The sequence below is a fragment of the Plecotus auritus genome, assembly GCF_963455305.1.
Source record: "Plecotus auritus genome assembly, chromosome: 6".
NCBI lineage: Eukaryota > Metazoa > Chordata > Mammalia > Chiroptera > Vespertilionidae > Plecotus > Plecotus auritus.
The window spans coordinates 107438077-107450542 of record NC_137773.1 but is presented as its reverse complement, the minus strand read 5'-3'; the positions used below and the strand labels follow the sequence as shown (position 1 = coordinate 107450542).

At 49.6% G+C, this 12466-nt stretch overlaps 1 protein-coding gene across 1 annotated transcript in view; it reads right to left on the bottom strand.

Annotated features, from left to right (window-relative positions):
• Window positions 1-2702: 2702 nt before the first annotated feature.
• Window positions 2703-12466, bottom strand: part of WNT3A (Wnt family member 3A) — a 54974-nt gene continuing 45210 nt past the window's right edge. The window contains exon 4 of the mRNA XM_080674770.1: window positions 2703-3225. Within this exon, the coding sequence (XP_080530896.1) occupies window positions 2746-3225 (480 nt within the window). The 3' untranslated portion in view covers window positions 2703-2745. The remainder of the gene's footprint in view (window positions 3226-12466) is intronic.

Genomic DNA, 12466 nt, shown 5'->3' with positions numbered 1-12466 from the left:
GGGCTTGATGTTCTAGTGGCAGGAATATGTGCCTAAGTGGGCTCTAGTGGAGTGTGTGTGTTGGGCATAGAGCTGACCTGGGGCAGGTATGGGCTCCTAGGTAGGGCCAGGTTAGAGTCTGTACCCAAGGGCGGTGGTGGGAAGCAGAGGCAGTGGGTGGCGAAGCTGAAAGGATGAGTGGAGTCAGTAGGGGTGCGTGTCTCCAGAGTAGAGGCCGGCCTACCCCAAGATCTGGGAAAAAGCTGGAGTGGTGGCGAGTAGCAGGGGCAGGCCCTGCTCCCCAAAGCCATGCAGACCCCTCCCTCCTAACCTCACAAACAGCTGCGTCAGCTCCCTCTCTCCACCATCAGCTGGCTGGGGATTCCTTGTGAGGTCTCCTCCTGCCCTCCCCCCGCCCCCCCCCCCCCACCTTCCTTCTTTCCAGCAAATGGCCTACATAGGGCCTGAGCTTGGAGAGGGTGGGGGCTGGGCCTCCTGCCCTCAGCTTCCCTTTTATGCTCCTCACCCTCCACCTGTCCCAGCCTGTCCACCCCCACCCTCCTCAGCTTTCTCCCTCCCTTTGAGTCTGGCTCAAGAGGCGGTGGTGGTGGTGAGGGGGTGGGCTCAGAAGGGCAGAGAAAGGTGCAGGGACCCTGCACCCAGCTTGGACAAGCAAAGGTGTGGCCTTGGGAAAGCCCCCTTCCAGATTCCAGATGCCCCACCCAGCACTGCCCTGCATAGGCCCAGTGAGGGTGGACCAGGGCAACTTCTAGGCCTCAGCTGGGCAAACCTCTGGTTGAAGGACTGTCTCTGGCCTCCCAGACAGTCTGGTTGAAGGACTGTCTCTGGCCTCCTGGAACACCCTGTGGTGAGCCACAATGGGGACCCCGCACAGAGGCCATGTCCCAAACGCAGAGGGCGTGGCCACATAGCCAGCACTGCAACGTCAGCTGAGTGTCATGGGCATTTGGGGAAGTGGCTTTTGGTTAACTTGGTGGATGTCCCACTGCTCCACTGACTTTCGTGGGGCCTCCACCCTGCTCCCTGCATTGTACCACCCCTGCAGCAGGCAGGCTTCCGCCTCCTCCCTGCACCTCACCGGAGCCTTCTGCCTGGGTCTAGTTCGCCTGCCCCAGACCTCAGCACCACTGGTTGTGTGCCCTCTTTTCCTTGGCATTGCGGTCCCTCTTTCTTCTGGAATTCTGGCCTCTGGAGGCCACCTCCAAGACCCCAGGAGTCTCCAAGGTGCATGCTGACTGCCTCCTCCCCTGGCCCATGGGTGTCTTCTGTCCCAGAGGTCACCACCGATCCAACCTCCATGCCTTGCCAACCCACCACCAGAAATCCAGCACAATCCACAGCGTTTGGTTGTTTCTGCTTTTTGTGTTGTTTTTTTTTTTTTTGTCTTTTACTTCCCCATTGTTTGAAACTCACAAGCTATGACTCAAATAATTTCTTTCATAGAAAGAAAAGGGAAAAAACAACAACACATCTGTTTGATTAGCTCCAGTGTATGGTGAATATAGCAGCATCAGAAATAAAATTAAAACCAAAAACACAAAATTCAAGGCAGAGGAAGGTCTTGTCCTTGGAGGCATGCAGCCATTCCTCTCTGGCTGGCCTCCTCCCCCTGCCTGGGGACTGGGGGATGTTTCACAGTGGCAGAGTCTGAGTGAGAAGAGGCCTGGCCTGGGCATTGGCTGAGGGATCCAGAAGCCAGTACTTCCTGGGCTGGGTGGATTAGTCAGAAGGTGAGGCTGGCTGAGCAGCCAGCCACATGCTCCAGGACAGTGGCCAGTGTGGCAAGTCTGGCACACCATAGCTTCAGCATGAGCCCCAGGGGATCAGTCCTAACTACCAGGGCTGCAAGGGGATACCTCTCCTCTGGGGGCTGAGGGTCCTCTGCAACCCCCAGGTGTGGCTCCTCCTACTAAAACCTCCCAAACAACCCCACCCTACCCCAAATAAGCTTCCAAGGCAGGATGATGGAACTGGGGTGGTGCAGGCCAGCAGTCCTGGGCAGATGTAGGGTCTGGGCTGCAGATGAAGAAGGTGGGGGAGGTGCTGAGGCCAAGAGGGAGGCAGGGTAGGGCTGGGACACAAGGCTATGCTCCTCTCCTGTGGATGGGGTGCAGGTGAAAGACCTGAGGAAGGGAGGTGGAAGGGCTCCACAGTGGGATGTGCCAGCCAGGGCTTGGGTGACAGCAGTAACAGTCCCTGGGAAGAGCGCCTGATGTCTGATTGCCTCACACATGACAGCCCGGGCAGAGCCAGGTTTCAGGGCCCAACCTCCTGCTCGCCTCTGCCGCCAGGCCCCTCCTTCCCCCAGGCCCTGCTGGTTCTTGGGGCTCTGCAAGGCGTGGGCTCTCTCCGTTGGATTGGTTGGGAGCGCTGGCAGATGTTAGGCCTTTCCAGAGCACCAGACTTGGAGGGCCCCTGGTCCCCAGATTTCAGAGGAAGAGGCTGGGGGACAGGGGTCTCTGCCGTTGTTTATCAGGAGAGCTGCTCTACATAGAAGAGTTGGGTTGGATGGAACCTTACAAGTGGGCTGCTAGGAGGAGGTGGCAGGGCGGAATTCCCCTCAAGGGAGCTGGGTCCCCAGAGAAGACCCCGCCCTCATCCAAAAGCCTCTGCCCCAGAGCCCCGCCCCATCCGGGAGGAGCTCCGAACCTGTCGGGAAGAACCGCCAGCTACTCTGGCCTCACGCAGGCTCCATCAGAGGACCCGCCCCGTCCGGGAGGGGCCGGCACCGAGCCCGGCGCGCCCCTACTTGCAGGTGTGCACGTCGTAGACGCGCGCGCACTCCTGGCAGCTCACGTAGCAGCACCAGTGGAAGACGCAGAGGCACTTCTCCCGGCGCCGCTCCGCGCGCGCGTTGTGGCCCCGACCACAGCACAGCAGGTCGCAGCCGTCGATACCCGGCGAGCTCACGTTGCAGGTGCGGTCGCGCGTGCCGAAGGAGCCGGTCTCGCGGTTCGGCTCGCAGAAGTTGGGCGAGGCCTCGTAGTAGACCAGGTCGCGCTCCGTGGGCACCTTGAAGTAGGTGTAGCGCGGCCGCAGCGTCTCCACCCAGCCGCGCGACTCGCGGTGCTTCTCCACCACCATCTCCGAGGCGCTGTCGTACTTGTCCTTAAGGAAGTCGCCGATGGCGCGGAAGTCGGGCTGCGACCACCAGCACGTCTTCACCTCGCAGCTGCCCGACAGCCCGTGGCACTTGCACTTGAGGTGCATGTGACTTGCGATGGCCTGCAGGAGCGCGGGCGGGGGCGTCAGGGCCCTCGCTCAGCGCAGATGCGTCTGCGCGGGACAGTCTCTCAGGACAGTGCTCCTGTCCTGCAGCCCCCGCCCCAGGCTTCCCGGGCAAACCCAGCCCACCTGCCTGCTCCATAAAGCGCCTGGGGCTCCCAGGCGGAGCAGGTGCCCGCTCTATGGGCCTGCAGTGCCATTCCCTTCTATGTGCTCCCCTGGCCGACCGAGATTCCGGAGGAGCGCGGGGTGGAAGTGAGGTAGAGTAGGAGGGCAGGGCCCGGGAACCTCCCTGCTCTCTCCTAGGTTGGGTCCAAGTCTTGGGCATCTATGACAGAGTGAAGGAAGGCCGGGGCTGTAACGTGATGATGTAAGTGCAGACAGGAAGAAGGAAGGAGTTAGTTCTAACCTGGAGAACCCATGATCGAGGCCCAGAGGTGTATGTGGGCTGGTGGCAAGACTGAGAGCTACCTGAGTGTGGGTAGTGGGGGTGGCTTGCATTGGGCATCTTCAGGGCCCAGGAAGCTGGGTTCTTGGACTGTAGGGGGTTGGGAAGAGGAGGAGCGAGGCAGTGCAGGGCACCAAGTTGGGGGGGTCTGGGGGGGGCCTGAGGGTGGACAACTGGCTGGGCCTGGCAAAGTGGTGTGTGTGTTCATGTGGGAATCCCAGGTTCTCTTTGGGGAAAGAGGTGAAGGTGGGTGACTTCATCAGACCTAAGATTGCCTTGTCCACTGTGGTGATCACCACCACCCATGAGCCCCGGAGGTGTGGCTGGTCCAAACGGAGAAGTGCTGTGAGTGCAGACTATACACTGGTTTGCTGTAAGTTTTCAGACTTTGTACAAGAAGAGGATGTAAAATATCTCATGCATGATTTTAACATTGATTGCATTACTGAAACGCCCACTGAGGGGCAGAGGGGCGGGGGCAGCTTTCAGCCAAGAAATTTACTTAAACCATTTTTCAACTTTTCAAGTAGAAAAGTATAGTGGGTTAAATAAAATTTAGTATTAAAATGAATGTCGCTGTTTTCTTTTAATATGTGGCTACTAGAAAATTTGGTACACATGGCACTCCCACTGGATGATGCTGGGCTAAGGCTTCAGTGGGCTCTGCATCCGGATCCTTTCCTGTTCCATCCCCATCTCCCTGCTGTTTCAACTCTTCCCTCGCATACCGGCCCTTTCCCTGGGCATCTGTGAGTTGCCCCCACACCAGTTCATTTCTGTCTAATCTCCACCCTCTTCCCTTTTGTGGCCAAGCTTTCCCAAACAGGAGCAGCTGCTTCCTCCTCTGCATCCTCAGTCTCTTGTTTTAGTTTGACTTTATCAAAGTTATATATGTATGTACTTTAAATCAGCAGTCGCCAACCTTTCGGCCCTCAGGTACCACCAGTGGTCTGTGGACCACCTGTTGGCGACCGCTGCTTTAAAAAGCCCAATAATTCCCGAAATGTGTTAAGAAATACAGGAACCATGGCCAGGTAGCTCAGTTGATTAGAGCATCATCCCCATACGCCAAAGTTTTGGGTTTGATCCCCTGTCAGGGCACATACACTGAGTGGCCAGATTATTGTGATCTCTGAACGCATAATAATCTGGCCACTCAGTGTGTGTGTATATATATATATATATATCTTAGAGGCCCGGTGCATGAATTCATGCATGGGTGGGGTCCTGCTAGCCTGGCCAGGGGGAGGAGACATGGTGGTTGGCTGGCCTGCCTGCTGGTTGAACTGGTCAAGGGGACAATTTGCATATTAGCCTTTTATTATATAGGATATACACTGAGTGGCCAGATTATTATGCGTTCAGAGATCATAATAATCTGGCCAATCAGTGTATAAGAATTGACCAATATTCCATAAATAAGTGGAACAACAAATCGCTCTCTCTCTCCCTCGTTCTCTCTCTCTCTCAAATAAAAAAACACACAGGAGTTCTGCGCCCACTCTCACTCAGCACTTTCCTGACCATCCAAGGTAGTGCTGTGTGCCTCTCACAAACCTTGTGTGTTTGGCATTGTCTTTGGACCTCTCACCCCTGCCCCCGCCACTCTGATGCACATTTCCAACGTCTTCCTACCTTAAGAACTAGAACATATTTCTAGTTAGATCAATATTTAGTGCTGATGATATTGGGATTGTTAAATGTCATGTTCAGTTGAGCCATGTGATATGTTACGATTACTTTTCCTTTCCTACAAGATGTTTTGTTGTTAATTTTTGAATATATGTATCATGGATTCAGTCTCAAGCTCTCCCTTAATTGTCTAAGTATCTTCTTCAAGACATTTAAACATACCAGGTGTCCTATCGATTTCATCTTGGAGACATCTTGTTGAGAGGTCTTCTGGTCAATTTTAGGAAATGTGCTTGTCTGGAAACAAATCTTTTCTACTTGAAAAGTTGAAAAATGGTTTAAGTAAATTTCTTGGCTAAAAGCCCCCCCCCCCCCCCCCGCCCCTCAGAATTCTGAAAGTACTGCTCCATTTTATTCTGTCATTTATATTTTCTTGGAAACTCTGATGCGATCTTGGCCCTGATATTTGACGTGAACTCGACCTTTTCCTGGGTAGCTTGGGGCCATGTCTGTGCTGTCAGCTTGGTGTGGGTCTCCCTTTCTTGTTTCAGTCACTTCCTGGGCCTTTGTGGTCTGAAACCCATGATCTCCAGTCCCGGAACCTTCCTGCCTTATTTCTGTGCCAACTTCCTCCTCTTCATGTTCATCACTGTCTCTCATGGACAGAGCCTCCATATTTTCTGTTCTTTTCTAGTCTCCATCTCTGTCTTTTTCCCCTCTGCTTTGTGGACAAGTATCTTAACTATCTACCAACCTTTCTGCTGAGAGTTTTGTTTCTGCTGTCTTATTTTTAATTTCTAAGACCTCTTCCCCCACCCCCAATGTTCTCTTAAATTAACATCCTGTTCCAATTTCATGGGTACAGTATGTTTTCTCAACTCTCTGGGACAGTGATAGTTTTTGAAGTTTTCTTCTCTCTTTACAACATCTCTTTTCCATAAGTTTGGATCTTGTTTCTTTGTTTTGGTCTTTACCTTTGTGATTGCTGGAGGCCTCCTTGGGTGTCTGAGAGTCCTTGGTTGTCTGTTTATATTTAAAAGCAGGCCACTAACCCTAGCCTGTTTGGCTCAGTGGAAAGAGGATCAGCCTGCGGACTGAAGGGTCCCAGGTTCAATTTGGGTCAAAGGCACATGCCCAGGTTACTGGCTGGATTTCCAGTAAGGGGGTGTGCAGGAGGCAGCCAACAATGATTCTCTGTCATCATTGATGTTTCTATCTCTCTCTCCCTCTCCCTTCTTCTCTGAAATCAATAAAAATATATTTTAAAAAAGAGTGTAAAAGGCAAAAAATAAAATAAAATAAAACCAGGCCACTGAAAATCTTGTTGGAAGCTCCTGTGCCTGGGAGGGACTTGCCAACTTGAGCCCTAGCCCCAGAGTGACTTGGCCACATTATTTCGTTGGAGAAGTTAAGTCTCTACTCCTGGGTTCCTCTGATTTCTAGGGCAGAACTTTCCATTCTCCTGCCTGTGGGTGATCAAGCATCAGTGCAGCATTAGGAGATTAGGAAGAGAAATGCATACTTAGATATACTATTTTCACGTGGGTGGCCTTGCTCTTAGTTGTGCTTGGGTTCCACAGGCCAGACAACCCCTGCTTTACCCTTTTTAGAAAATAAGTTTGCAGATTTCTGGTAAAGGAGGGGTGTTGCCTGGGTGCAAGGAGTTGGACAGAAGAGCTGGTGGGTTAAAAAGTGCTTTTAACAAAGACTTTCAACCAGTCTTCCTGTTTTCAGCCCCCTATTTACTTCTGTTCTTCAAGATACCTGATACTAGTAATTCCTGAGTTGTTGCTCAGATTTCGCCTCTGCTGGCTTAAGACTCAGCTTTCTTGGGCCTACTAAGACATTGGATATTCACCTATCTGCTTTTTAGCTTTCAAACTTTCGTTGCCATTGTCACTTCTGTTTTTCATGTTTTCAGGAGCCTTATTTATGTTAAAATTCATTCATTGTCATTTTAGTGGGTGTTTAGGAGGTTGCAGAGTGAAACGCTTATGTTTGCTTTGTTGTATTTAACTGGAAACCCTCATTCATTCTTCAGTTCTATAATTTTTATGTGATTCTTTCCCAAATCTACTATATTATTTTTATAGTTTCCAGTTCCCTGCTGAAATGTTCAACCTTGCATTTTAGCTGTATGAATGTGAGCATTTTTAATAATTATTAATCTTACGTTATTGATGAGAAAACGGAGGCTCCAGAAGGGTTAAGTAACTTTCCCAAAGTGATACACTATTAAATGAAGGGTCAATATTTGAATCCATGTCAGGTTTCCTCCCAAAACCAAGTCTCTAGTATATTCCTATGCTATTTCTGAAAGGGTAAATTTTTGTTTTCTTTTTTAAAAATAAACTTTTTATTGTTGATAGTATCACAGATATCTCTCTCCCCCTTTACTTCCATCCTGCCAGTCCCTACCCCCCCTCCCATGTCTGCCCTACCTTATTGCCTGTGTCCATGGGCTATGCCTATCTATATATATAAAACCCTAATATGCGAATAGACTGAACGGTGGAACAACCAACCAGTTGCTATGACCTGCGCTGACCACCAGGGGGCGCGCACAGAACATGGCAGGCATTGGCTGTGGTGGAATGGTGGAGCAGGTGAGCAGGGGTGCCAGAACAAGGCGGAGCGCTGGTTGCTGTCATTGGGGCCAGCCTCTGGTGGTTACTGAAAATTCTTTGCTCCCACAGTCCTGCCCTGTGCTTGCACCTGCTGCTGGCGCCAGCCCTGCTCACACCCACTGCTGGCGCCCAGCACCGGCCCCAATCACTCTGCACTGTCAGCAGGTGCAAGCAGCGGTTGCCAGCCCCGATTGCCCCTCAGGGTTTCTCCACCTCCCCCTGCTCTTGAGGGGTGATTGGGGCTGGCAGCCGCCTCTTGCACCCACAGCTGGCGCCAGAGCTGCCACTCATACTCATTGCCGGTGCCTGGCGTGGGTCCTGATCGCTCCTGAAGGCTTCTCCACCTCCCCTTGCTCCTGAGGGGCGATCGGGGCAGTAGCCACCACTCGCACCCACTGATGGCGTCAGCCTGCTTGTACCCGCTGCTGGCGCCAGCCCCAGTCATTCCGTGCTGTCAGTGATGTGAGCAGGGCCGGCACCATCCGTGTGTGGGAGTGGCAACGGTGGGAGCAGGGTTGCCAGCAGACAGGGGACCAGGAGCCCCAGTGGGAGGGACCGGGTGGGGGCATGGAGGATGGGCCGAGATCTGCCCCTGTGCCCACCACAGCCTTGTGGCCCACAGTTCCTTTCAAGGTGCACGAATTCTTGCACTGGGCCCCTGGTAAGTATATAAACTCTTTAGCTTGCCTCTTCTCATCTTCCCAACCCCACATCAATGTATGTCAGTCTGTTCCATGCCTCCCTGCTTCGGGTCTTATTTTGTTGGTCAATTCATTCTGCTCATTAGATTCCACAAATAAGTGAGATCATGTGATAGTTGTCTTTCTCAGAGGCTTATTTCACTTAGCATAATATTTTCCAGGTCCATCCATGCTGTCCCAAAGGGTAAGAGATCCATCTTTTTTTTATAGCTGCATAGTATTCTGTTGTGTATATGTCCCACAGCTTTTTTATCCATTAATTTACTGATGGGCACTTGGCTGTTTCAAAATCTTAGCTATTGTAAATAATGCTGCTATGAACATAGGGATGCATATATTCTTTCTGATTGGAGTGTTTGGGTTTTTAGGATATATTCCCAGGAGTAGGATTGCTGGGTCAAATGGCAGTTCCATATATTTTGAGGAAACTCCATACTTTTTTCCATGATGGTTGCACCAGTCTGCATTCCCACCAGCAGTGTACTAGGGTTCCCTTTTCTCCACATCCTCACCAGCATTTGTCATTTGTTGATTTTTTTTATTATAGCCATTCTGACATGTGTGAGGTGATATCTCATTGTGGTTTTAATTTGCATTTCTCTGACAATTACTGACTTTGAGCATTTTTTCATGTGTCTCTTGGCCATTTGTATGTCCTCTTTGGAGAAATGTCTATTCAGGTCTTCTGTCCATTTTTTAAATGGATTGTTTGTCTTCCTTTTGTTGAGTTGTATGAGTACTTTATATATTTTGGATATTAACCCTTTATCAGATGTATCATTGGCAAATATGTTCTCTCATACAGTGGGCTCCCTTTTCATTTTGATGGCAGTTTCTTTTGCTGTGCAGAAGTTTTTTATTTATTTTGATGCAGTCCCATTTGTTTATTTTCTCCTCAGTTTCCTTTGCCCTAGGAGATGTATCTGTAAATGTATTGCTACATGAGATTTTACTGCCTATGTTCTCCTCTAATATTTTTATGGTTTCATGCCTTACATTTAAGTCCTTTATCCATCTTGAGTTTATTCTTGTGTATGGTGTAATTGGTGGTCTAATTTCATCTTTCTGCATGTGTCTGTCCAGTGAACATATTTTTTTTTATAACCTGTGTCTAATCATTCTAGTATTTAGAGTCTTGTTTCTGTTTTTTTTTTGTTTGTTTGTTTTTGTTTTTTACTGATTACCACTTATCCATTGTGTCATCAGCTCATGTGACAGGTTATCCTTATTTATGTGGACATTGTGTTTGAAAAATTATTTGTAGAAACAGTGTTCAGCCTAGCTCAAGTCTGTACATATGCACAACAGTTGGTCTGCTTCTGGTTTACCTTTACTTTTTAGGGTACTAAACTGGGCAGTGGTTTCCTAGAGAGACCACCCTTTGTAGGTCCGTTAGCTCTGTGAGGCCGAGGGAAGTGCAGCTTAGTGTTTGCACTTTCTTCCACATCAGCAAATGACGCTTGGACAAAAGCTACCCCAGGTACCAGACTCAGAGTCCTGTGTTTTGGACTTGGGACTGCTAATTCCTCATTCTATGGTTAGTTTAGTTATGTGATATTTAAAAACCATTTTATGGAAGTGTATTATACAAAAATGTATATATGTCATAATCTAAAACATGACAAAATTTCACAAATCACCAGGTCCTCAGAAACTCCCATCATGCTCTTTTCCAGTGGTTGCCCTCCCCTTTTTCAGGGCACTGATTCTGACAGCATTTCCCTGATGATTAATGTTATTGAACACCTTTTCATATACTTATTGGCCATTCCTATATTTTCTTTTGTGAAGTGGCTTTACTTTTTTTTAGCCAACTTTTTTATTGGGTTATCTGTCTTTTTAAAAAATTAATTTGTAGAGTTCTTATATTATAGCTTGCAAATATTTTTGGAGATATTATTTCCTTCTGTGTGGATTGTGTTTTTAGTTTCATGATGGTGTCTTTTATAAATAGACTAGAGGCCCAGTGCATGAAATTCATGCACAGGCGGGGTCCCTCAGCCCGGCCTGCACCCTCTCCAATCTGGGACCCCTCAAGGGATGTCCAACTGCCAGTTTAGGACCGATTCCTGTGGTTTAGGACCAGCAGTCGGACATCCCTCTCACAATCCGGGACCACTGGCTCCTAACCACTTGCCTGCCTGTCTGCCTGATCACCCCTAACCACTCTGCCTGCTGGCCTGATGCCCTTAACTGCTCCCCTGCTGGCCTGATCACCCCTAACTGCTCCCCTGCTGGCCTGATTGTCCCTAACCGCCTCTGCCTGCCGGCCTGATCGCCCCCTAACTGCCCCCCTGCCAGCCTGATCGCCCCTAACCACCTCCGCCTTGGCCCCCGCCATACCACCGTAGCTTTGTCCAGAAAGATGTCTAGAAGATGTCTGGTCTAATTAGCATATTACCCTTTTATTAGTATAGATGTCTCTTTAAAAAATTTTTGTTTTAATCCTCACCTGAGAATATTTTTCCATTGACTTTTAGAGAGAGTGGAAGAGAGAGGGAGAGACAGAGAGAAATATCGATGTGGGACACATGGATTGGTTGCCTCCTGCACACGCCAGGGAGGAGCCTACAACCAAGGTATGTGCCCTTGGCTGGAATTGAACCTGGGACCCTTCAGTCCACAGGCCAATGCTCTATCCACTGAGCCAAAATGTCTAGGGCTGAATAGACATTCTTAATTTAAATACGGTCCACATTTTAATATTTTTCTTTGACCTATTTAAGAAATCTCTGCCTAAGATGTCTCCTAGGTTTTCTTTTAAGCATTTTTTGGGGGTTTGTTTTACCTTTCCCATTTGGGTTTGTAATTACGTTTATATAATGGTGTGAGGTAGGGGTCAAGATTATTTTTTCCATATTGTGATTCAATGGACTGAGCACATTTATTGAAAAGCCCATTTCCTCTTCTGCACTGCTTTACCTCCCCTCAGATAAATCAGGTGACTGTACACAGGTGAGCTTCTTTACTTTTAGCAGGGTGCCTTTTGTATTCCATCCTGCATTTATACTGTCTTCAGCAGGAAGATGAAACTGACTTACCTAGTCCCTGTTGTTGGAAGTTGAGTGTCCCCGTTCACTCTTCAGCCCTCTGCAATCCCCTGGTTCCACTGGGCAAAGCCAGTGCCATCTTTGTGTTGCTAAATCTACTGGACACCTGTAGGTCCTTACACAGTCCCTGTTATCAGCAGTCAGTCCTCTATCAGTTTCCCACTGAACTTCTAACCCAGTCCTTTTCAGCAGGGCTCACAAAGCCCTCAAAGCTTGATCCGTCAGCTTCTCCATCTCCCAAATTCTCCTTCTCCTTCTGTTTTCCATATTCTACCCAGACTAACTCATGTGCAGCCTCACCCTGGGCTGCCCGGAGGCTCTCCTGGCCTCCTCCCAGCTAGATAACTGCCATTACTCTGCATTTATTCGCTCACTGTCTTTGACAGCAGAAGTCTTTTTTTTGAGACTCCAGCCTGGGTCTGGACTGTCCTCTGTGCCAGTTCACCTTATGTGTATGCATTCCCTCACACAGAACTTCCAGACTGTGCTATAGCCGCATCTCTTTGGCTGTGTAGGAGCTCCTGCAAGGCAGGCCTTTATCCCATCCCTCCTTTCTTGTGACCCCCAACTCCAGAAGTGGACCTACCATTCTGTGGGAATACCCAGACACTTGAGGAGCAATTGGACAGTACTGTGTTTCAGACCAGGCCACACTCCTCAAAGGACCAGGGGTGTGCTCTGAGGGCCCCCTGGAACATCCCCAGGGCACAGAGGGCCATGGTCAGAGAACCCTCCCCAGTGCACAGGACAGTGGTCAGAGGGCCCCCAGATGCATGGCTAGGG